The sequence below is a fragment of the Eretmochelys imbricata genome, chromosome 8, assembly GCF_965152235.1.
Source record: "Eretmochelys imbricata isolate rEreImb1 chromosome 8, rEreImb1.hap1, whole genome shotgun sequence".
Taxonomy (NCBI): domain Eukaryota; kingdom Metazoa; phylum Chordata; order Testudines; family Cheloniidae; genus Eretmochelys; species Eretmochelys imbricata.
The window spans coordinates 93,306,979-93,332,346 of record NC_135579.1 but is presented as its reverse complement, the minus strand read 5'-3'; the positions used below and the strand labels follow the sequence as shown (position 1 = coordinate 93,332,346).

The following is a 25,368-nucleotide window of genomic DNA, read 5'->3' as shown; positions in this document are numbered from 1 at the left end:
CCCTCATCCCAGCCTATGTCCATTTTTGGTCTAATGGTTATCACTTTTTACCTTTAAACTGCATTCAGCTTATGATCATTATATAACAAAATTGAATATGTTTCGACTGTAGCAATGTTAGAAAACTCAGCTCTGCAAAATGGTTTGTCTGATTTTTATTTAGTCCATTAACACAGTGTATAACCTGAATATACAGTGAGTAGATTTCATTCCGTTTCCAAAAATTGCTTTCACATGAGAGCACTTGTCCATGCCACAGAGAATTGTTTTTTCCACACGTTGGTCTCTCTCTCTTACTCCAGGCTCTCTTTAGGTTGCTTCCTCTATCTTTCTGGTTAAATCCTCTGACTTTGACTAACTTTATTATTTCTGTGTTGGTCCCCCCCGATGTGCATGCATCTCCCCTGATGAGACTGTCTGGCTCCATGAACCACAGAAAGGCACTAATTCAGCAAAACCCCTATGTATATGCTTAACTTTAAGACGATCCTTCAGTTCCATGGAAGTCAATACACATTTTATTCCCAGTGACTTCCGTGGGAGTTCAGCATATGCTTAACTTTAAGCATGTGCTTACACTTTTTTGCTGATGGACTTACGCATGTGCTTAAAGTTAATCAAGTGCTTGAGAACTTGACTGAATCAGGGCCTCGGCCATTCCCCTAGCTGTCAGTTTGACTCAGTGAAAAATACTTTGGTGGATTGGATGACCTCCCTGAAGCACTAAATCCTGACACTTCCTCCAAAATCATGGCGTTTACTTTCATTGGCACATCCCAAAACATTCTTCTCTGTTCATCTGCACCTGTGACACAGCAGCAGCTCTGTTTGTTCCCAAGCCACTCTGGCTTCCTATTCCAGTTTCCATTCAAACCGTGATTCATACAGCAAGGGAAAGGCAAGAACCAGCTGCCCACTCTATTTCCATCTCTTTGTAATCCACGTGTGCACTCATCTAACGAGATAACTTTTATTTCAGACTCCTCCGTTCCACCACCACCCTTCTCAGAGCCCACTCTTACAGGCATTTAACCAACTTTTCAGTGAAGTTGGCTGAAGCTCAAAGGGCACTTGCAATATTGTAAAAAAGACAGTTGTGAGGTTTTGGGAGCGGGTGGGACTGATGACAAGTGGTAGTAATCTGATTGGGGAGAAATGTGTCTGTAACTCTGTATTAAGGAGAGAGGGGTATATTGCATAGCTGGGAACATAAAAATGTTTGAAAACCCTCTAGCCATTATCCGTGGTTGCTATCATCTTGAATGCTCTCACTTCTGGAAGCATCAGTCATGACAGTGGTATTTGTGGGAATTAAATCACCGTGCCAGACGATTCTATGATATATATTGCACAAAGTACTGGCTGTCGGCAGTGGTACTCCTGAGAATGATGCAATAAAAAGAATACAGTCTCTGTCGTTTCATAACACGTTTGAGGAGTTGGATATTTGCAGGACTTTGTCCTGTGCCAGAGGTGAAAGTAAGCAGGTCCGGTCCGGTACAGCGTACCAGCAAGAGCCAGTATGCTGTGCCGGACCAGACCAGCTTCCCCAGGCCAGCAATTTAAAGGGCCCGGGACTCCCTGCGGTGGCGGGAGCCCCGGGCCCTTTAAATCGCCGCCAGAGCCCTGCTGCTGCGGCGGCAGTCAGGAACCCCTGGGGCTCTGTCCGCGATTTAAAGGGCGAGGGGCTCTGCTGCGGTAGCAGCGGCCTGAGCCCCAGGCCCTTTAAATTGCCCCTGAGCCCCAGGGCTCCCAGCTGCCCCTGCAGCTAGTAGCTCCGGGGGTGATTTATAGGGCCCGGGGCCCCCAGCCGCTGCTACCCCAGCCAGAGCCCTGGGGCCTTTAAATCTTGATTTAAAGGGCCTGGGTATTTAAAGGCTCCGCCCTTCCAGTTGAGGCCACACCCCCTGCTCAGGACTCCAGCATACCGGTAAATCCTTTAAATTACTTTTACCCCTGCCTTGTGCCCATGTAGATTGAGAATTCCCATTTCATCTCGCTATATGTTAGTATGTGGTGCAGATCATTGTTCTGAAAACCAGATCTGTGTAAAAATAGAGATTAAAATCCCTCACAAGTTTCACTACACATTTGAGACATATATTGACAAACCCTCAGCTATTTGTATATATTATGCCACACTTTAAATCTTATGAGCATCATATTTCAAAACAAAAGATCTCTTATGAGCAAAACTGGGTGACCATTTTAGTCATAAGTGAAACTTAGACATTTTACTTTCAAGTTATCTACTTCTGTGGTTTTCATAAATTCATTTCCCTACCAATAAATAATTATGTGAAATGAGTTGGAGGGCCACATCATAAAACCTACCATCACAACTAACCCCTTTGTTATCAGTCTCATCTGAGGACTATGACCCTAATTCTGCAAAGTACTTAAGCATGTGTATAACTCAGCATGCAAGTAGTCCTGTGGAAGTCAATGGGACTGGGACTACATGTATGCTAACAGTTCCATATGTGCTTAAGTGCTTTGTTGGATTTGGAACCTAAATGGGCCATGAAGTCTGAACTAATTTCCTACCCTGTAGATGTGTCTCTTCCCAGAGCAAACCTCTGCACTACTGCTGTGCCTGTGCTATACCTGCTCTGTGGACAAAGGAGGGACTTCAGTCTCCAGGCTGTTAATCTGGCACATTTCACTAACAATAAATTCTCTTTACATTTAAAAGAATTAAGAGTTTTCTTGCCCTGAATCCTTTGGCCCTGATCCCCAGCTAGCCTAAATTGTCATTGTTCCATGAACTTCCACAGAGCTATGCTCATCTGCCCCAGCTGAGGATTCAGCCCTTTGTTTGTTCATGTACCCATGAACTTTTCACTCTGTCACTGGATTCTGAAGACACTTTAAAACCTGGAATTCACAAACTCAATTTTTCTGCAATTCCTGGGGGTCCAGTAGCCACAAGTAACCGTCCCTGGCAGTGACAGGCTTTGCAAGGGCTCCATACTTTCCCCAGCATTCTTCAGTCTTCCTTTCTAATGCTCCCAATATCTTCAATCCTCCCTTGTACCAGTTCCCTCTGTTCCCCTTGAACATTACAGTCTCACATCCTTTTGAGTCTTCTCTTCAACCTCTCCGAGGTTTTCTGACTTTTCCTCCCAAAACCCAGTTGCTCCCAACCTAGGTCTGCTTAACAGTTCTGATATCCCATTGCCCTACTTCAGGAAGTTTTGTTTCTCTTCCTCATGTAGCCATTCTACATACAAGACACACACAGGTTCAAATTCTGTTCTTTGTTATTTTGGGGGGTTCAAGCAGATTGGTAGGCACCTTTTGCCATCACAGCCTCCATCTAGGTGGATTTCTTGCTGCTGGGGTTCCTGTGCCCTTGGATGAATAATGCCCTTTGTCTCTAAGTCTATTGCATATAGCATATCAGTATACCCTATGCTAATATCTCTATCAGGGACTTTTAGGAGTTCAAATTAAGTAAAAAGGAGTTAAATTGTAATATGCTTTTCTTATAGTGGGCAGGGCTGTCCTTAGGATTTATGAGGCCCTATGCAGTATTATTAAACTGGTGTCCCTATGCTCCACTGAAGGCGATCTCCAGCCGGCACCGCTGACCCCGGTCTGTTGAGGGGGCACAGCCACCATCCCTGCCTGCGGACCCCCAGACCCCCTTCCCCCATTTCTGACACACAGGGTGCTTCGTACACAGCGGACGCTGTGGCAGTGGCTCACGGCAGGCTTTGCGCTGTCACATGGGGGCTGCATCTTGCCAGAGCCCATGGCCCTCCTGGCTCACCATGAGCATTTTGAAAGGAAGTACCAAGCAGCAATAACAACAATAATATAAGTGCGTGTGTGTGTGTGCTGGGGGACTCTGTGACAGAGCGTGTGGGGGAGTGTGACTGTGTGTGTGACACAATCTGTGTTGGGGGGCTGTGACTCATGAGAGGCAGAGGGTATGTGGGTGAGAGCCAGTCTGTGTGAGAGAGAGAGACTGTGTGTGTGTGTTAGGGAAGTGTGAGAGGCAGTGAGCTCACTGTCACTTTAAGCCCCCCCCCCCCCCCCAATGGAAGTTTCGCTCCCCCTGTCCTGGCCCCGGCCCGCACCGGAGACCGAGGGGCGCACCCAGGGCGGTGGGCCGGGCCGCCGCACCACCAGTGGGCGGCCGGGCTCCCCGGGGCTGAGGCGGCAGAGCCGGAGGCTGGAGGGAGGGGGCTGGGTTGGGGAGAGGCCCACCGCTCAGCGCGGGGGAAGGGCCGGAGAAGAGAGGATTCCAGCCGCGGCCAGCGAGGGGAATGGTGGCCCCAGTTTTTGGGTGCCCTACGCAGCCGTGTGTGCCTAAGGACGGCCCTGAGAGCGGGATTCAGCTGCCAGAACTATAGGGATTAGGGGAGCAAGAAAGTGAGTTCCTTCTTGAACTACTAGGGCTTTAGCCTTCATAGGCCCCATCTCTGTGTTTCTTCAGTTAAAAATCAGTGTTACTTTCACCCTCCTAGGTTCAATATAACATTAAATTATGGGCGGTGATATCATAGTGACTGTATTCTTCATTTTCATGATTACCTCAATAAGACCTCAATATTTTAATTTGAAGCTGCCAAAGAATGCCCAGATCTTGCAGTAGAAGTTAGATTAAACTCACTACAGGGTACATGCAGCTTTACCAGTGTCAGAGATGGGCAACAGAAATATTGTCTGAATCTTGGCAGATTAGCTCTTAGAGACTTGCCCTTATCAGACCTACTGCTTTATCAGTGAGCTTTTACCTGTTTTTGTATTTTAAGTCTTCCTAATACTAAATTATAAAGTGTTCTTTATCACATGCATCATTTTAGATTTGCAGCCTGTTACATTCTGTTTTGCTAACTACTAAATTGGAGTTTGTGTGTTGTCCCTTCCTCCTCTCTTCCCCCGCCCCATGCTGGCATAATTTCCATCCAACAAAACCTTCATAATTAAGAAAGGAAAAGGCTTTCCTGTACAAGCTTCCTGTGAATCCCATCCAAATATGGAAGAGTTGTGTAAAAAATCTGGCAGGTATTACCCACATACGCCACTTAGACAGTTAATCTATTACTTGTTTTAAGCTGTCATACCATGGATAGCAAATGAATTTGTAAATCAGAATGGTTTGTACTCACTTTCAAATAAGAAATCTTAAATGGTAAAGTTCCTATTATCAATAACACTCACAGTTTAATTTAAAAGTTTTGAATATTACTACCATTAGTCATAGGAAATCCTGCATGAATGGCCCGTGCTTGAGTTTAGACCTTCCCCATGATCATGCCAGGCCATACAAGGCATTTTCAGGAAAATTTTTAATCACAATTAAATACTCTACTTACTTGTTAACCCCTCAGATGCATTTGTATTCAAGCACAATATTTTTTTTCTGCACAGCACTCCCCATTTTCTTGTGGTCAAAATTAAATGGAAAATGTATGTATACTGATTTTTAAGGCTCTCTGTATTTCCATAACATAAGAATGCACATAGATGCCGCATACTATTAACTCTACCACAGCTAGAAGAAAATCAAATTCAGTGAGGAAGTGCCCCCTGCTGAAGGCCCTCCAGTCCTACCACACCAAAGCCTCAGGAAAAGGAGCAGTGAAGGCCTGCCTAGAAAGGTGCTAGGGCAGCAGCCAATCAGAGCTCAGCAGGCTCAGATAAAAGGCACTGCAGGGTTTGATGAGGGCAGTTACTGGGTGGGACCAGAAGAGTGAAGGAGATGTAGAAGGCTGCGAAAGGCCCTGGGTAATGTGATTGGGAGCGAGACCCTTCTCAAGCAGGTTTCAGAATAGCAGCCGCGTTAGTCTGTATCTGTAAGGATAGAACTGTGAAGCTTTCCAGATGCAGAAGCCTCAGAGAGATAACCCTGACTCAAAAGGGGCAGAGACTGTTTCAGGCCTCTTTGCCTGGAGAGCTTATGAGAAGAGCCTGAGAAATCAGGCCACAGATTGAGAGACTCTCCAGGCAAGAGAGCCTGAGAGAGACCCTGCTTAAAGAGGGAACAGACCGAGAACACAAGAAGGTGGTGGGACAGAGTGGGAAGAAGCCCAGGGAATGCAGCAATAGCAACTAGTAAAGAAAATGGTATATGGCTGCTACTTGTAGGGTCCCTGAGTCAGAACTACCAGGCAGCTAGGAATTCTCCCAACAAGCTACCACCAGTGAGCAACCTGGAGTAGCTGCTGCCATGAGGAGCCTATATATCTGCCTTAGCATCACCTGGTTAGGCCCTTGCTTGTTGATTGGCTGGGCCCTGGTTGATTGGCATGGACCTAACATAGGACTTTCAGGTAATTATCTTCGATGGCTCACCAGCTCAGGGAGGACTCATCAAAGCAATTAAGCACATCATTAACTTCATGTGAGTTGTCCCATGGACTTCTTTGGGATGTCGCATGTGCCTAAAGTTAAATTTGTGCTTAATTGATTTGCTAAATCAGGGCCTCATTGCTAATGCTGTGTTGTTACTCAAATACATCCTTTCTAAGAAGTTGAGGGCTAAGCTCTTAATAGGTTTGAGTTATTTATCATATATAATTCAGTGAGACAGTACTATTTTCAAAGTGGAAAGGTTAAAAAAAAAGGCAAAATAATAACTTTATCTAGAGATGTAGTTACAGCTATTGCAAGGGAATGATTTGAAAGAAAGATGTACTGGCTTTGTTGCTCAGAGACATTATCACATTATGTGGGTAAAACCGCTCTGGGAGTGTCGGTTTTGCTAGTTGAAAAGAAGCATCCAACAGCTGAAATCAATTTCTAGTTTTCCTTTTCATTTTTGGGGAGGGGAGGGGAGGGGGCTGCCCCACACAGGTTGAATTAGTATGTTACAGATGGCTCAAATTAAGGTCTGAGAAGAAGTGAAGGAAACCCAGAGCATGAAGTGCCAATTAATATTTAGGTTCAAGCTTAGTATTAAATCTTTGGCACTGGGCAGTAGACATATAACAGACACATTATATGAATAATCTTTCAGAATTCTACTTTTAATTAATGCTGTGAATTCTTTCACACTGATCCAGCCTTAGATTAAAATGTGGTTTAATATTAGCACCTTCCATATGAAAGGTATCTCAGGGTATGTAAAGATTGATGCATGACAATGAATAGAATTGTGAGATGAGGTTAAATACTTCCATCACTTAAGAACTGTGGTTATAGCCTAACTCATCTCATATGTTTATACAACACGTAGCACATTTAGGGAATTAACGTAATACAAATAATAAATACTCCTCATCAGTTGTACATGTCTGAGTGTGTTTTTTTTCCAGTGGAAACACCGATTTTTTTTTGTGTTTAGTTTGAAACTTATTTTGAACTATTAATCACTGCATGGAGTGTAGCTGATAGAATAATTTAGGTTAGCCTGTAGATGGAAGTGAGGCCAGACACAGCTTTGGAAATTCAAACCTGCCTTAACAAGGGAGAGGATTTTGTCCAGAATATTATTCCCTGAACAGTGCTATGCAATTTTGAAGCACCACCTGGACAGGAATCAGTGATGAGCAGAAGGGAATTAAGTCTCTCCATCTGAATGCCATCCATGGGCTGTTCCCTCAATCTTGCCCTGCTCTATCAGCAACTGTTAGGATCGGAAGTCCTGGCATAGAGCTGAAACATGAACCTGTTACTTTCTGGCTGGAGACAAGAGTAATGCCACCTGGACCATACAATTCTACTTTTAGGAATTGAAATATGTTGAAATTGAATTAGGACATTAAAACTTTGGGCTCAGTTGTGCCTGGTTCTGCACAGGTGTGCAAGGCAAGGAGAGGTTTCAAGGATAGGATTGCCAGGCATCTGGTTTTTGACCGGAATGTCCCATCTAAAAGGGATCCTGTCAGCTCCTGCCAGCACTGCTGACCGGGCCGTTAAAAGTCCAGTCGGTGGTGCAGCGGGTCTAAGGCAGCTCCCTGGCTCTGTACAGCTCCTGGAAGTGGCCGTCGTGTCGCTGTGACCTCAAGGTGGAGGGCCAATCAGGGAAGCTCCTTGCACCACATCCACCCCCAGCACTGGCTCCGCAGTTCCCATTGGCCGCGAACTGTGGCCAATGGGAGCTGCGGGGGCGGCGCTTGTGGGCATTGTGCAGAACCCCTAGCCCCTCCGCCTGCAGGGACATGCCAGCTGCTTCCGGGAGCTGCCCAGAGCCAGGGCAGGCAGGGAGCTGCATTGCTGACGGGGAGCTGCCTGAGGTAAGTGCCGCCTGGCTGGAGCCTACACCCCTGCCCCAGCCCTGCACCCTCTCCTGCACCCCAACCCTCTGCCCCAGCCCTGACCCTCTTCTGCACCCTAACTCCCTCCCAGAGCCTGCACCCCAGCCCTGAGCCCCCTCCTGAAGCCTGCACCCCACACCGCCTCCTGCACCCCAAATCCCTGCCTCAGCCTGGAGCCCCCTCCTGCACCCTGACCCTCTGATTTCTGGCCCCACCCCTGACCCTGCACCCCCAGATGGAGCCCTCACCCCCTTCTGCATCCCAGCCCAATGAAAGTGAGTGAGGGTGGGGGAGAGCAAGTGATGGTGGGAGGGGGAATAGAGTGAGTGGGGGTGGGGCCTCTGAGAAGGGGCGGGGCCTCAGGGAAGAGTGGGGCACAGGTGTTTGGTTTTGTGCAATTAGAAAGTTGGCAACCCTATGCAAGGAGCCCTCTTCTTCCTCATGCCCGTGTGTGACAAGAAAGATGGAGAGAAGATGAGATTGTTAGTACAATGCTTTCCACACAGACCACAGAGGTGGCCCCACTTGATGGGAGGGCACACTGCACACTCTGAAATGGTAATACAGTGGCTCTGCTCCCCCTGTTCCTGAAGGCATTAGCTTCTGCAGCTCCTCCTCTGGTATTTTACTTCCCCTACTCCCCAGGCCAGACTGTGACCTAAGAACTCTTGACAGTTTAGTCCTTGAGATGTAGTACATGGTGAACCTGCCAAAACACACAGTCCCCAGTCTCAGGAGACTGGAATACTATAGTAGATAGAAAATCAGGTATTGCCTTTCTCCAGCTTAAGTGTTGGTGTTGCTAGTGTGTGATGGGATTGTAAGTGCAACTGTGTATAACACAGAAAGGGTAGCTTCAAATGATCTTACTTTCCTTGAGCTATAAAGTCCCCTTATAATACACCTCAATTTGATCTAAAAAATAACTGGTCCTGTTAATAGTAAATAATTGCTATTTGTGTGAACACTGCATCCAACCAAAATAATAGCTAATAGCCATAGCAGAAATAAAAAGTAACAGAAACATTAAAACAGTCCCTTATGACACTGTCACTTTGGTATCTCAAAAAGAAATTACACTGTTTTGTTTCAAGAACTTAGCAAGGAGGAGGTTGATGGCTAAAGAGGATCAAAACGAATCCAAGCAAGTAGCGCTGTGAAAACAGCTTTTAAACTAGATTTCTAATACAATTACTCTATTGGACCCTAGCTGTTCATTCACCTATTTAATGAGAATTACAGCATAATATACTGACAAAAATATCTGGTTGAGCTAGGCTGGTTGCTTTGGTTCCTGATTGATTATCATTTCAGTGTTGGTGCTGGGAAATAAAACACAAGGAGAAACAGGATTTTGTTGTTACTAGGCTTTCCTCCCTTATAGGATGTCAGTGCCTGTTTCATTTTCGTTCGAGAGAGAGCTCTGAATCAACATCCTTTGGTTGAGAAATTCTACTGAAGTTAGCTGGAGTATTATCTACCATTTGTATGCATTAAGGGCCTGATCCTGTTTGCGGATTTGGGTCCTAAGCCATCTACAGTCTGATTCAAAGTCCAATGAAATCAATAAGCTTTGGATCAGACCTCAGTTCACGATTGTATTTTTAGGGTTAACATGGTGATATTTGAGTTCCTGTGAGTTCAACATTCTAACATACGCTTGATTTACAAAATCTAGACAAATTAGTCACCTCTTTTGTATTTTGGTAAGAAATAATTTCTAAATTGTATTTTGTGCTTCATGTGCCAAAGAGGCTGTTTCTATTGCACCTTTTTAAACACACATCCCAGACATAGATGCCTGTGGTGTGCAGTGGCCTTCTGATCTTTTGCACATACTTTATCAGATAGGCACACACAAAGGAAGTGTTTCAGAACCAGGGAGTGGAATGGTTGGATGAAACACATCTCTGCAGTTCTGCACGTAGGAATGAAAGCACACTAAACAGAGAACACCAAGGGAAGTTCTTGAAGCTAATTTTCTGTTTGCTGGTATATTTTGGAAGTAAATTCAAAACAGACATAAATGTCAACATCAGGAGTATGCACAGGGATTTCCATGTGGCAGATTTTGAATAATAAAACCCTCTCTTGCACACTGGTGCTGGAACTGGGGGTACTGCTGCAACCCCTGTCTTGAAGTAGTAATAACAAACACCAAATACATGGTTTCCATTGACCCGCTGTACCTGGGGTAGTCCTCACTGAAAATGCCACGGTCAGAGCAGGCTGCAAAAGGGAGAGCAGATACTCCCAAAACTGGTGGTCAACACTGAAGTTAAACTCACCAATCACAAACTGTGCTTCTGATCCCACACACTGGTTATTAAGAAGCTAAAAAAAGAAATCACATGTCCCCCTTTATTGCATTCCAGTTCTCTGGCTCCCAGTCAGCACATAGGTCCACTACAGTAAGAAGTTATTTAATAACTCTGCTCACTATACAAAATGTTCTGACGCTAAAAGGTCAGCCATGTTATCAAGTCAATATTGGTTTGGATCTTACCCAAAGTGCTATCCAATCCTTTAGTGTCTAAAACTAAAGGTGTATGATAAAGAAAAAAGAACAAGAAGAGAGTTGTTAAATGGCAAAGCAATCAGATACATACAGAGACTTCAAAGTCCACATATCAGGTTCTTAGCAGTATTGGTGAGCTTGCTGACTTGAAAGTCCTTCTGGAACACATCCACAGCTTGGATGGGTCATTCAGTCCTTTGTTCAGAGCTTCAGTTTGCAGAAAAGTTGCTCCAGAGGTAAGAAGCAGAAATGAAGACACAATGGAGAAGATGCAGCCCCTTTTATATTCTTTTGCCATGTGGCTTGTACTTCCTTTGTCCCAGATACAAGCTTCACAGCACCTGGCATGAAAAAGCCTCTGAGTTTTGTCCATAGGCATGCCCCCGCAAGTCTTGCTGACTCATAAGGTGTATCCCCTGGCTCCTTTCCGTGGCTTCCTTGTACCACTGATGACCTTGATGGGCCATTGAACAGGCTAGGCAGGGCTGATGCCAATCTGTCTGGGGGGTATCACCCAGAAACACAGCACAAGTTTGGAAATACAAATATACCCTACATATCTATAACTCATAATACAAAGGTGATACGAACATATAAACAAGATTATCATACTTGGCAAATCCTAACATGTTTACTGACACCTTACACGGCATATCTGCACGATTCATTGTAATTTTATAATATTGGTATTCATAATCATATAAAGTGTCTCACAATTCCATACAGCGTCACATCCATTATCAGCACCCCACTATAAAAATGGTTCTGGCACCCCTGCTCTTGCAAGAAATACTTTCAAAGTTAGGTGCTTAAAGTTGTCACCCAGATAAAACAGCCTTTTTCACATTGACTGAGCGCCACAATTCCACTGAAGTTAATGGGAGTTGAGGGTGCTCAGTATTTGAACAATCAGACCACAGTTTTGTAGGCCTCTACTTGGGAAAGTTTCAGAGGTTTAACCTACGGCCTGAATTTAAACAGATTTATTTAAATCGACACACAAATGTGTGGACACTCACTTCATTTTCAGAGTAATTTTTTTTGGTTTAGCTGAAGTCAATTGGGATCGGGTTTAAGTTACAATGAAATAAGCCATTCTAAAAGCAAAATAATAGTGTCCACACAGCAGCTTTAACCAGTTTAAATAAATCAGTTTAAAAATAATTTTAAACGGTTAAACTGATGCAGCTTTCTTGGGGAAAAAAAGACCTTCATTTGAGACTATCCAAATTCCTCATAAGAGACAAAAATACACTTGTCAAAATATTTTGTTCTTGTTTGCATCCTTCTCCCTGCTCTTAAAATGTTGTGCTCTCTGCTTCTTGACAAAAGCAGATGAAAGTATTTTTAAACATGTTTTCTTTCTAATACCTATCAATAGCCTGATTTCCAGCGTGCCCGTTCATTTTGATAGGAACTGGAGTTGCTCAGCACCTCATGTTACCTTTATTTAGGAGCCTAATTTTAGGCACCTAGGCTTGAAAATTTGGACCTCATTTAAGTCTGTTGACATTTTAAAAAATAATTAACATAAAAGTAAAAAGAAAAGGAGTACTTGTGGCACCTTAGAGACTAATCAATTTATTTGAGCACAAGCTTTCGTGAGCTACAGCTCACTTTATTGGATGCATACTGTGGAAAGTGTAGAAGATCTTTTTATACACACAAAGCATGAAAAAATACCTCCCCCCACTCCACTCTCCTGCTGGTAATAGCTTATCTAAAGTGATAACTCTTCTTACAATGTGTATGATAATCAAGTTGGGCCATTTCCAGCACAAATCCAGGTTTTCTCTCCCCCCCGCAACTCCCCCGGATTTGATCACGTTAGATAAGCTATTACCAGCAGGAGAGTGGGGTGGGGGAGGTATTTTTTCATGCTTTGTGTGTATAAAAAGATCTTCTACTCTTTCCACAGTATGCATCCGATGAAGTGAGCTGTAGCTCACGAAAGCTTATGCTCAAATAAATTGGTTAGTCTCTAAGGTGCCACAAGTACTCCTTTTCTTTTTGCGAATACAGACTAACACGGCTGTTACTCTGAAACCTATAAAAGTAAAAGGATTCATTGCATGCCAAGTTGGGAGGATGCAGAAGAGTAGTTATGGCTTGAAATCAATGTGCTTTCCTAAACGTAGTTAACTTCAGGTATGCATTCTGCTGGTCGGGGATCATGTTATTAGAGAAACCCCAAAGTCTCTAGTGTAGTAGAGAGAATCAAACAGTTAGAAGCTGTCTCATCAACTCCCAGAGATCTCCATATCGAGGAAGAGCTCAGTTTTTAACAGGTCACAGCCCTAAAAAGTGGATGTAGAGAGAAGCTGGACATAGATTTGCTACCTCCTTCTTCTCTGATTTAGGGCAAGAAGGTGTAGTATGGAGGGAAATATAATGGAAAGAAGCCTTCTCCAATCTCTGGAGGGAACTGTCAAAGTCCACCAAACTCAGCTATTTTCTTTCCTCTGGGAAATATGTATTGATCGGAAATCTAATGCTCAGTTTAATGGCTATCAATTGTTACTGACTTTGCTATTACAGACTAGCTGTGAACTCTTGTATCGCAGTCATTCTTAATAATTTACCCTCTTACAGTAATACCTTTGCACAGCTTTTATGCAATCTTATATGAAGAGTACACTTTGATAAATATTATTTCTAAATATGTTTTCTTTCTACTTTCATCTGCCTGTGTCAGGAAGCAGAGAGGACAGACAATCTGCAGGACAGGGTGAAGGACTCAAACTAGAAAAAACAAGATATTTTGTCTTAGTTTCCCTCCTCCCCTCTCCTCATTGGCAATTTCAGTTAATTCAGGCACTTGTTGATTAACCTGAAGTGATAGGGACCAAATCTTGATTGGCTCCTGTAGGCACTATCGGAGTATTAATAATAATTAATAAAATTAGTTTGTAATGCTTTTTTATAAGGAGATTTAAGCAGGCAGCTTCTGGTATTTACTTCATATTTTTATACACCAGTGGAAGAAGCCATGATTTCTGTTCATGATTCATCAGAGTAAAATGTTGCATGAACAAATTGGCCCATAAGTAAAATGTACAACAGGACAGACTTTTGCAGAGTATATCTGTATTAACAGAAGGAAGCATCTCTTTTGTCCAGTTAGCTAGTCAGTAGGTCAACCTCTTGAAAGTATTAAGGCTTCATTTACATAAGAGCTATTAGTAGCTTTTACTTTCTCAAACTAAATATCATGGCCAGATTTTCAAATTGGGTGTCTAAAGTTAGGCTCCTAAAGCCAAAGTTAGACATCTAAATTGAAGTGGCCTGATTTTCACAGGCCTTGAGCTGCTGGGATTTGTGAGTGCTCAGCATCTCTTAAAATCAGGCCACTTTGAGTTGGATGAATAACATTAGGCACCAATGTTGACAGTAGTGGGACATATTTAAAGAAAAATCTCAGTAACTTCTGAGGTAGTTGAAACTTTTTTGAATCTCCCGTTTCTTCTTTGAGTATGTGTCTGTGTGGATCCTACTTTAGGTGTGCATGTGCTTCATACACATGAGATTGAAGTCTTTTGAATGACAGTGTCTGTTGGAGCACATCTGTGTTCTCACGTCCCCCATCCTGAGACCATAAAGTGCAGAGTGGCCACAACTGTCCCCAATTCCCTTGGACATTCAGAATCCTAGATAAGGGAGACTCAGAAAAAGCAGGATTGGAGGACAGGTGGTGGGAGCCACATGAATTACATCTCATAGAACCTCAATAGGTAAGTAACCAGTCTTTCTTCTTCAGGCATTCTATTCATTCTTTTTTGAGCTGTTCTGAAAAATGGAATTTCTACCCCATATGAAATTCTGCTATTTCAACATTTGGTCTCATCCCAAAATAGGACAAAAAGTCAAAATATTGAAGATTTTTGCTGAGCAAAATTCTGAAAATATTCAGTTCATAACCTTTTGACATGAAAACTTTGCCATTTTCAATCAAAACAATATTTTATTTTGAATATTCCTGTTAAAAAAATCAGAAAATATAGTCAAACATTTAAAAAAAACACAACTTATTTTTCTCGAAAAATTTTCAGCCAAACAATTTTGAGCAGCTCTACTTACTTCGCAGTATTTATGTGGCTTTTTTACTCTTTTGAGTTTTAGTTTGTCCAATGAAAGCGGACCGGTTACTTCCACCTTCTGGTTCTCACAGCTTAGCAGGATATTGTGGCAGCTGGACTTTCAACACTGCAGAGAACTACAGAAATAAAAATACGTGTCATGGAGGGTGGAATAAATTCACAACAAATTCAGGTTTGAATTTTTAAATCTCCCTTTCCCCACTTCATTTTGTTGTTGTTTGTGCATCTACACTGTGGGGCCTGTCCTGGGGGAGGAAGCTTGAAATTCCAGTCCAAATTTTACATCTATTTCGCACCTCTAGTTTAAGGCATGAGTATATGATGATAATTGGGAACTATGGCCCCGATACTGCAACTGGGTCTGTCTAGGTGAACTCTGGTGCCTGTGTGAAGACCTATTCCAGTGAGACTCTGTGGGCATAAAGATTCAACCACACAGATCTGATTAAAGGAGTGGGTCCTACATATGTAAAATTAGGGACTTCAATGGGCAGAATGAAGAACTGGCTGAGAGTTTTACAAATACATCAGGGACAAAAGGAATGTCAAAGGTGGTGCAGGGCTTCTGGTAAAGTGGAGATAACGTAAATAACAGAGTAGGACATGGAGAAGGCTAAAATACTCAATAGCTATATTGCTGTCTTTGTTATAGAAGATGAAGAAAGTAGGAGGCTCAGGAAGATGTATAATACTTGGAATCTAGAAATATTAGGAATCAGAATTAAGAAGAGTCAGGACAAAATACTGAGTTCCTGTCAAAACTGACAGGCCCCACTTGTGAATTTGCTCCACAAGGGCAGCCAGATCACTTCTTTTAAATACAGTAATTTTAAAGTGTCAAGTTCAGACACAATTGAAACAAATTTCAGGTACATAAAATCATCTCCAGTTTCCCAAGGTTTCAAACAGGGCTTGGTGAATAGCTTGTTGAACTTGTCCCATACAGGACTCCTGCTACTGTTCAGAATATTATTAATCTCTTAATATGGACTAAATTTGTGTTTGTTCTTTGAATTATTCACCCAGCTCTTTTGAAAGCATGGAAATGTGATGCCCTTTGAAATCTCTGCAGGAACTTCCTGTCCACTGCTGTGGTTGGTTTCAGAATCACAAGGCAGCTTTTGCTTTTTTAAAAAAATCTGTATATTTGTACCAGCCACATGCATTTCCTGGAAAAAATGCTCCCAGGCTCCTGATATGTGGTCCCTCCTGTAGATTGACCCTGTTCTTTCCTGACTAACAGATGACCTGAGCAAAATCTGTTTTCAAAGGCATTTATTTTCTTTTAAAACCTGCATCCTTCAATGACAGTAGCTGCTTTTTAGTGCCATCTGCTGGAATTGTCTCCAATCTCACTAGGTACTCATATCTTCCCTGCTGTCTGAGCATTTCAAAACCCAGGTCTAACAACATACCAGATTAAAAGGAGTAGCATGGTGAGTGTCCCCAGTTTGGAGAAATTTCTGGTAGGAGCTGTTACTGTGTGTTGTGTCACTTAGCTATGCTAAGTATTGTCTGATGAATACAAGGCTCAAAATACAATTTTTTTAGGAAGTTTAAGACATTTTCTCCTTCCACTTCAATTTTGTCCATGAAATTAATTTCCAGGTTCTTCACAGATGTATGGACTACATCAATACAGGAACCTGCCAGATCCCAACCTTCTAGGCTTTGCCTCAAGACCCCAGAGAAGTTAGTAACATCCCCCTTTCTGAATTAGGTTTTTCCCTTCTTCCCTAACTAGCCACTGTTGGTGTGTCACAGTTGAGGCAGAAAAAATATGAACATCTAATGTGACCTTCTGAATTGAGACTGTAGTGTATTTCAGTGAAGAAACAATAAACAATGATATGCAAAATCACAAGAGAGGATCTGCTGTGGAAAACCACTTTAAAACTGCTTATGTCTTTGTACGTGCTTAACCACAATTACATGATTACTCGCTACTAATTTTCTTTGTCATAAGCACAAGTTTTGCACATAGGAGTATTGTATAGTGTTCGTTTCAGCAACAGACATGAACAGAGCTGGGATATCACCACGTCTTGGGTGGGTTGCTGAGCACAACGTCATGGGTTGCAAAGGGTTGCTCTGTGATCCTGCTACCATCATCATGGTGTTCAACTTAACCATTAAGTGTCCATCCAAGTACAGGAGATGGAATCTGGGGTCAAATATCTCTTGCTACCGCATATTGTAGGGATCTGTGGGACTAGAACATGGGCTTGCAGTATCTGGGACAGCTGATGGTTCCACGTCGCCACTAGGAAGTCAGGCAGAGCTGAATCCAAGGATCACTGGGAGATTTGGCACCGTAGGAAGTACCACCCAAAAGGTCCAGAGTGCCAGCAGCCTTGTAATTGGACCCTGGTCAATATTTAACCCTGGAGGGTGGATGTCAGGAGGTGTTGTGTGTCCAAGGTCAGCAGTACTACCTAGTGGTAATACTCTGGACTATGTCACCCAGTGGTGAGAGTCCAGGATTCCCTTTCCTAGCAGTTACCGGCTGAGGGGGGCATGGGAACAGGAACCCAGGCCAACCCTGCTCTACAGGGGTTCCAACCCAGGACTCTTAAAAGCAATAGTCCATACACGTGACTTAGGGACTGGCACCCTGACTCCAGTTCCCTGGGTCACTTCCTATCCCCCAGCTTCTGTTTCTCCATCAGCACCATGGGTCTGCCTTGGGATCCTGCTTGACATCCTCTCAGGTCCATCTCTGGAGCACCTTCCCCTTCTGGCAGCGACTCATCCCCCGGGCTCCCTGCAGTTGGAGGGTCTGTAGCAGCTTGGCTGTAAGGCCAGATCCTGGCTGCTTGGAGTCCTGGCTGCTTGGAGCCCTGGCAGCTTCTCTGCAAGAGGCTTGTGCACCCAGCTGCTCTCCTGCTCCATCCACTGAGATTCAGCTGAGCTGCTCTCTTTTGAATGCTCCCTTCACTGGGAGTATGCCCAGCATAGGTGAGGGTACATGGCTTCCTGTGTTCATTGCAGCTGTGCCCATTCAGTGCAGGGTCTGTTCACACCATCACAGTGGACCAGGAAGTTTGGGCAATAACACAGACATCTGGCCTGCAGTGACATTAGCATTGGTCTTGCCTTGCCTGCTGATCTCCAGTCTCTGACCCCAGCCTGATTCTTGCCTATCAGTTCTGGCTCTAGTGATTCCTCTGATCCCTGCTTGCTGATTATAGCCTTGTGGCTGTCCTTGACTTTTGGAACCCAGCCCAGCTGTGACTGCTAAACCAGACTGCCTATGCCCTGGTCCCTTAGACAAATGCCTACATTTTGAAAGGCTTTTCCAATGCAGGGTGATTAGTGTCCCTCTTCTCTTCTCCCCCCTCCCCCCCCCGACCCCGTAATGTTTCTGTGTTAGACTTTGAGGTAGACTGTACATTGTAATATGTTGGTGTGTATGTTTAAAAAAATTCTCCTTTTTACATTGGATTTTTGTTTACTCCTTATGTTTGTAACCATTTTATTTGTGATTTAACAACTTTGGACACACTGCTGCAACTGTTCTAGTTTTTTCAGGTGTGGGGAAATCTATCATATTATCTAGCTTTGGGAAAATATTGTAGCCGAGGCACTGAACTAAACTTACAGATTTGGGTTGTCCTCCAAGCTTTGCCACAAACTTCCTGTGTAAGCTAGGACAAGTCCCCTAATCCCTCTGTGCCTTCTCTGCCCGGCAATCAGAGAGATAATAAGGATTGCCTACCTTGCAGGGCTGTTGGGAGGATACATTTATTAATGCAGGTGCAGTGCTCAGATACTACAGTGATGAGCATCATAGAAAATCCCATTGGTTTTTCTCAAAGGTAATTATAATAGATTCTCCCTTTGCCCAGAGGGTAGGATCTATCCTACCCTTGCCCATAGGGCATAATAGATCACAGAGTTGGAGATGGCTTGTTTTTATTTTCATGGAGAATGGAGAAGGTGACTTGAGGCACCTACTGGCCATTGTACCTCAGTAGTGGGTAGGTGTATGCTACCTAGTGAGTTATGGTGGCTTAATGGTGCTGTGATTTGAGATCAGCATTTTCCAAACCTAATCACACATAAAGAGCAGAGATTCAAGGATGGAGGAATCTGTTAGTTACTATTACTGCTATCTGAGAATAAAAATGACAGGCAGAATTTCCTTTACAAAGCAGAATAAAATAGATATTGACTGGTTTTCCTTTTTATAGTGGCAAGCAGTTATCCTTTGGGCTGAAAATTATTCAGTAAATAATCATGATCAAAGACCTGTTGTGGCTCACTTTTTCTACCCATATGGGAAATAGTGGTGTGTGGGGTTTTTTTTTAATATACTATAGACTCAAACGCTAATCAATATTTCTGTAACACAAACACACTGTTCTGATTAGAATGCTCACTGCCTGGGCACTTCTATGTAGCCTGCTCTCTTTGAAACCCTGCCTTTTTTCTGACTTCACTTCCTGAATCTGCTGACAACGCTCACTGCCAAGTAAAATACATGTCCACAATGCTGTTGTTTGCAAAATATTCCCTTGCGAGTACAGCTGGGGCAATAAAAAGTTTCTCTCTAAACCTCAGAGAACGGACTATCTCTTATATGAGCAAGAAATAGTATGCATTAGACAATATGTAATCTCAACATTTAAGCAAATATTGAATTGCTGCATTTTTCCTTCAAGTCTCCCCTTATTCTTGTGCCTCGGGATCACTGAGTGACCTAGAAAGCATGATTAGACTGAAATTCAGCAGAAGTGAATCAATGGAGTGATAGACTGGCACTACTAGAGACTCTTCTCAAAACAGACACTTCCTCTGCGTACCCTGCAAGCTTGCCCTACCTGTAGTGGCCTGGTGTCTCAACACTGACCTCCAGACACCAAGGGGAGAGTTTAATACACTGTTCATCCCCTATTCTTCCCTTGGTCCCCCCATGAGACTGCCTTCTAGGATGGCTGTTAGGCCCAGGTCCTCAAAGGATTTGTGGAAATCAATGGAAACTTGGAGTCTACATGCCTTTGAGGATCTCGGCCTCTTGTGCCAATTGCAATAAAGGATTTTGTGATGTACACACTTGTGTGTCGCAAACTGGACTGAGACAAGCAACTCATTTCACAGGAGCTAGTGAACAACTATCCAACCCTAAACATATTCCTGGTTTTGTTACTACTAATCAAGCTTTTTCCTGTGTTATCAAATGTCATTTATGAGATGGAACACACTATAACTGTAACGTTAAGTGTGTGGATTATGATGAATGGGTGGGGCAGTATATCATGCAGCTGTGTCTAATTAAAATAGAATTTTGGAAATATTTGTTCGGGCGAGGGAGAAAAACCTTGCATGGTTAACTAAAAGCCTCATTAGTAGGATCTCCACTGTCAAGAGTTAAACCTGTACCTTTGCAGGTAATTAATCTTCTTACCCTGCTTATTTTGCTAGTTGGCACTTGTTAAGTCCCTGCAAAGTCACACCCAGCAATGCTGTGTATTATCCTTCTGCTTTCTATTCCTACATATGGTCAAAATCAACTTACCTTCCGGGTTGCTGACATCAGCAAAATGTACTCTTGGCAAACTACAGCATTCTCCCGGTAACCCTTTGTTTGGTAAGTGTTTGTTACAATTTTATGTATCTGATAGCTTTACTTTCTATTTGCTACTAATAACTCCAGCTACCAACACGTGTATAACAAGGAAAAAATTTACTATAGTATTATAACTTGAAACAATCCATCAAGCATATGATTTGATACCCAAGGATCTATAACATGAGCAAAGGATCCCCTTTCAAAGGAAATATGTATGTATGCTATACAGGGAAATATATCTTGAGCTCAAGTAGTAGCAAAAAGTTTGTGTGTGCGTCAAAGTTTCACTAACACTTAATACCAGTGTGTATTATGTAGTTTTATTCTGAGATGTTAAGCACGACTGTCACCTTATTTCGTGTTGTACTCACTTATTTGTATTTTAACTAAAGACAAAACTTTCAAGCTACTATAAAAATATTAATCATTTGGTACCAGACCTATAATGTCTGTAATTAGTGAATTACACTTTCTGCCTATCTTTTCATAGTATATGTTATCTCTGAGATATCTGGTTTTAAAATCACTCTGAATACATTTCTATAAACCAGACCGTTTAATTGGATACAGAGCCAGTAAGCTGAAAATCCTGAAATCATAAATTATATTATTTACCATAAACATGGGTTTATTTCAGATGAGTTAAGTGACTTCTCAGCTACTGCTTATATTCTCATTCTATTATCAAAAGTATTCTCATACGTCCATTTTTTAAATGTAAACCAAAAATGACAGGTAAATTGTCAATTTCCCTTTTTGTCCTTACTGAATGTCTTTTTATTTACATCCTAATTTTCAATTTATAGCTATAGCTACTTAAGTTCCCCCATTATGTTAAATTTCTCCCATTTTCATATTGGTCACTAAATTTTAGTCAGCAAAAATGTCTAAAAGGGAAAGGAATTCAAGATATGAAAAGGGCTTATAGAATGATTTTATTGTGACAACAAATATTCATGAACAAAGACCACCTCTTATCTAGGAATAATTAGACAGTAATGAAGGCACCCATATGAAGGATACATTGTTTGTGAAGTGACCTACCTTAAAGATGTTGTTGGGGATATTATTTTAATAAGTATCTAATATTAAATAGATAGTTACAGTTCAGACTATTCTAGCACAGGGCAATTTGGTACAATGGCAAACTCCTCAAATTTTTAAAGCTACTGTCTACATTGTGCTATTGGATTATGGTAGGCAATCCAATCTGAATTAAATCCATAAAACATTTCAAATGCATAAACTACTTCTGTTTATGTTACAGGGTGTGTTTTATCTTTTCCCTTCTGACACATTCTCCAGGACATGTCTTCTTGTTACAGTGTAAGTTTAACATACACTCTACCATTTAGAGTTTGGTGTATGGGGTAGAGTCCTGATGTAGGTACTGGCAAAAAGAGAGGGGAGGGGGAATAAATGCATTTTATATATAATAGAACTTTTCTGGACTTTTCAGAAACAAACATAAAAAAATTATATACTTTATTACAAATGGTAAATTCAGAGTGCTCAAAAAACCCTCATTTACAAACATTACTGGACAGAACACAAACATAAAAATAATTTACAAAGTCATGAAGTAGTTTATTGACATTAATCAGCTTTCATAAAATAAAAAAAAATGTACATACACGATTTACTTGAAGGCAGGCAGTATAGTTCCATTTTTATCAGCCTCCCACAAACCTCCCTCCCATTTGTGTTTTCTTTAAGAGTATTACAGAAAGCAACCTACAGTCTCTATTGCAGTTTAACCTTTAATACTGAATGATCATCGAATGTTAGGTCCATGCAGGTCTTGGTCAATATTAAACAAAGATCTGATGTATCATCTGAGCAGGAACAGCACTTCTCAGAGTGGTGCTGCTTTGCCACTAGCTCAACTGAAGGCTCGCCAGTCTTTCCACACATGTGCTTTGTGGGGTGCAAGCAGGACTCAATGCCTCTCAGCCTTTACCATTAGCTTTATGTATCTGCCACTTGTTATGTGTTTGTTTTTTCTGTTGCTCTACCACAACATCATAGTTCTTTTTTTCCAAGTCAGTCTCTTCAAAACGTTTGCAACTGTTGTGTTAGCATTAGCTGGCATCCACTGTTGACATGGTTCATGACCTTCTGCTTAAGCTGTGCAACCTGTTCTCTGAGCATGTTGGCAGTGGATGCCAGTTCTGAGTTCTGGGCTTTCAAAGTTTTCACTTTTTCTTCCAATCTGGCAATCCTTTCCAACTTCCTTTTCCGGCATTTGGAGGCTGCAATTCTGTTTCTCATGCGCTTCCTCTCAGCCTTGATTCTCTCCTGTGACTCCATATCAATAGGGGACAGTGGAGGAGTCTCTCCTGGCATTTCAGGTACAGTCTGGGGCTCCTCTTTCAAAGCTTGCAGTCTGGGATGCTGCACTGGCATCTGAGGATTAATGTGATGCTGAGGTGGATAGCCCATGTTGTTTGCATTGTAGTTAGGTGCTGTGCTGAGTGCACTGGGGTTAAAGTTGCTGAGATTGGCATACACTGGAGGCTCACTGTGCAAAGTGGTGTTGAAACCATTGTTGCCAGCCATAGAAGAAACAGGTGTCATACCACCATTAACAGGTTGGGCAGCAGATGTAACACTGGGCATCGTATTCTGGTTGTGTAGCTCTGCCAGTGCCCTCACAAAGCCTTCAGCAAACCCTTCTTGCTCATCAGTAACATTTTTGGGACAGAGAAACTGTGTTGGGGTAGGAGTGGTGGTGATCAAGCCATTGCTGGACTGGATGATGAGCCTTTCCAGTTCAGGAGATGCCAGCTTGAGGAGACCAACATCTGGAGAGGTAAGAATATCAGCATTCTTGTTCCTCAGGTGGGGCTTGAGATTGCTTGAAGGATCAGCCAGATTTAGAGTCATATTCTGCTTCAGGACTTTAGGATTATTATATCCATAACCACCACTTTCTGGCTGTACAAAGGTAGCATTTAGGGCATCATCATAGAATGTAGGTTCCATCTTTGCAGTCATAGAACACAGTCCACACAACTGTCTCTAAAGCAATAAGAATTAAACAGTGACAAACGCGTTTGTTTTCTAAGTCCCGTTCAAAGAAAGTTCACCTTCACTTTAAACTACTGCTAGTATAACTCTTTCACCAATGAAAAAGCCTTTTAAAACAATCAGGATGAACGAAAGCCTTACTTTTTTGGCCACCGTGCAAGTAGCTTGAGTGTCTTTCCCCTGTTTCTTCAGCGCATCAGGGCTGAACTTTTTCAAACCCCAAAAAGAGTCAGCCTGAGAACGGAGTCGCAGCAGTCCTGGTGCCAGGTTCTGGGATCTCTCTCTCGGGTGAGACTAGGGAACGGGGGGAGAAATCCAGTCTCTTGCTTTACGGTTTCACTCCGGAGTAAGTGTCCGACTGGGCAGCTTCGCCTCCTTATCGCTCGGCGGGAGGGTCAGAAATCCGGTCACTTTTCTGTCCCCTTCTGCTACGGCGGGGCTGTCTGGGGGAGCGCGCTGCAGAGCCCGGCCACTTGCCTGAGCGCTTCCCCGCCGCCTCCTCCGGCTGGCGGCCCCGGACCCCGCGGCGCCGGACCCCCCGGCGCAGAAGTTGTCCCAAGTATTTTCCCCTCCGCTCGCGCTGCCTGGACTCCGCCAGCTGCGGAGACGTTCCCGGCTCTCAGCCCTCGTCCGCCGCGGCTCGGGGTCCGAGCGGGCCTGGTCCCCGCCGGGAGCCGCCGCAACGCGAGACGCCTTGTCCCGGGTAATCGCCCAGCCGCGCTCGGGAGCTGCTCTCCGCGCTGCCAGAGCAGGCCTGCCGCTGCCCCGGAGCCCGCTGCACACTCTGAGCCCTTTCCCGGCGTGCAGCCCAACACTTATCAGCGAGCAGTAACCCACCAAAAATAGCCCATGATGTCACCCCGCGGCCTTCCCATTGGCTGCGGCAGCCTCCCCAGGGGGCGGCGGGCCGCGGGCCCGGCCTGTTGCAAAGGAGCCGGTCGCCATGGTCACCCCACCCCTAGAAGCTTCTCAGCGCCTCGCAGGGCACTGTGGGATGAGGTAATGCTTGTTCTCAGCGCGGGGCATTGTGGGCTGACGTATTGTTTTTGAATCTCTGGTTACCCGCTGAAGCGCTCTGGTGGGGTTGGAGGAGCTGGGCTGGAAGGGGGAGCCTCCTTAATAGGAAGGCACCAAGTGGTGGACGGAAGGGCGGTGGGGGCAGGTCCACAGAGGGAGACGCTCCTTTGGACACTGGGTGGCTAATGGGGTTTTAGTCAATCCTGCTGCTTGAGCCTTCACGGTTAAATCTGTTGGCAGGGGATTTGCTTAATCCTGGGCTGCCTGCTCGGCCTGTCTTTAGGCTGCTTTCTGAGCCCCCCCCCCCTTCTGGGGTGGTACGGTCCTTAAGGTGGTCCGATCGCCTCAGTGGGCGCAGCCGCCGGTCGGCAGAAAACAGCGGCGGGGGGGAGGAACCTGAGCCGCACGTGATTCCTGATCCCCCGCCCCGCCCCCCCTGCTGCTGCCGGGGGGGCTGCGGAGCTATGCGCGGGGAGCCGGGGAGCGCGCGGCGTCTGCACACGCGCTGCGTGACCCCTGCGCGCTCAGGGGCTGGGGCGCCGGGGGGGAGGAGCGGCAGCCGCCGTCCCGGCCGCTCCCGGGGAGGGGAGGCGACCCCCGGCTGGGGGGCTGAGCGGGAAGGCAGCCTCCGAAACTCCTGCCGGGTGTCCCTGCGGGCCCGGCTCGGGGCGATGCGCTCACGCCCCTGACTCGCTCCCGCGTTCAAATCCTGGCCGCTCCCGCCTGGGAACCGCGGAGCGGGGCCGGGGCTGACTCCACGTGATTCCCTCTCCTTGTGCGAGCGAGAGACGTGCCTCGCTGGCAGGCGTGAGCCCCGGGGGTGGGGGGCGGACGTGCCAGTGCCTCTCCCCGCCTTCCTGCCCGCCGGGCTCTGCCAGGTGCTCCCTGCTCTGGCCTCCCTTCTGCACCAGCTCTCCGAGAAAC

The 25,368-nt window shown here is 44.3% G+C and overlaps 1 protein-coding gene across 1 annotated transcript; it reads right to left on the bottom strand.

Moving 5' to 3' along the window:
• Positions 1 to 21,372: 21,372 nt before the first annotated feature.
• Positions 21,373 to 24,335, bottom strand: JUN (Jun proto-oncogene, AP-1 transcription factor subunit). Its single transcript, XM_077824990.1, has 2 exons — positions 23,569 to 24,335; positions 21,373 to 23,418 (listed from the first exon to the last, which is right to left on the bottom strand). Exon 2 carries the CDS (start codon positions 23,392 to 23,394, stop codon positions 22,450 to 22,452), a length of 945 nt encoding a protein of 314 aa, XP_077681116.1. The 5' UTR covers positions 23,395 to 23,418; positions 23,569 to 24,335; the 3' UTR covers positions 21,373 to 22,449.
• Positions 24,336 to 25,368: the final 1,033 nt, after the last annotated feature.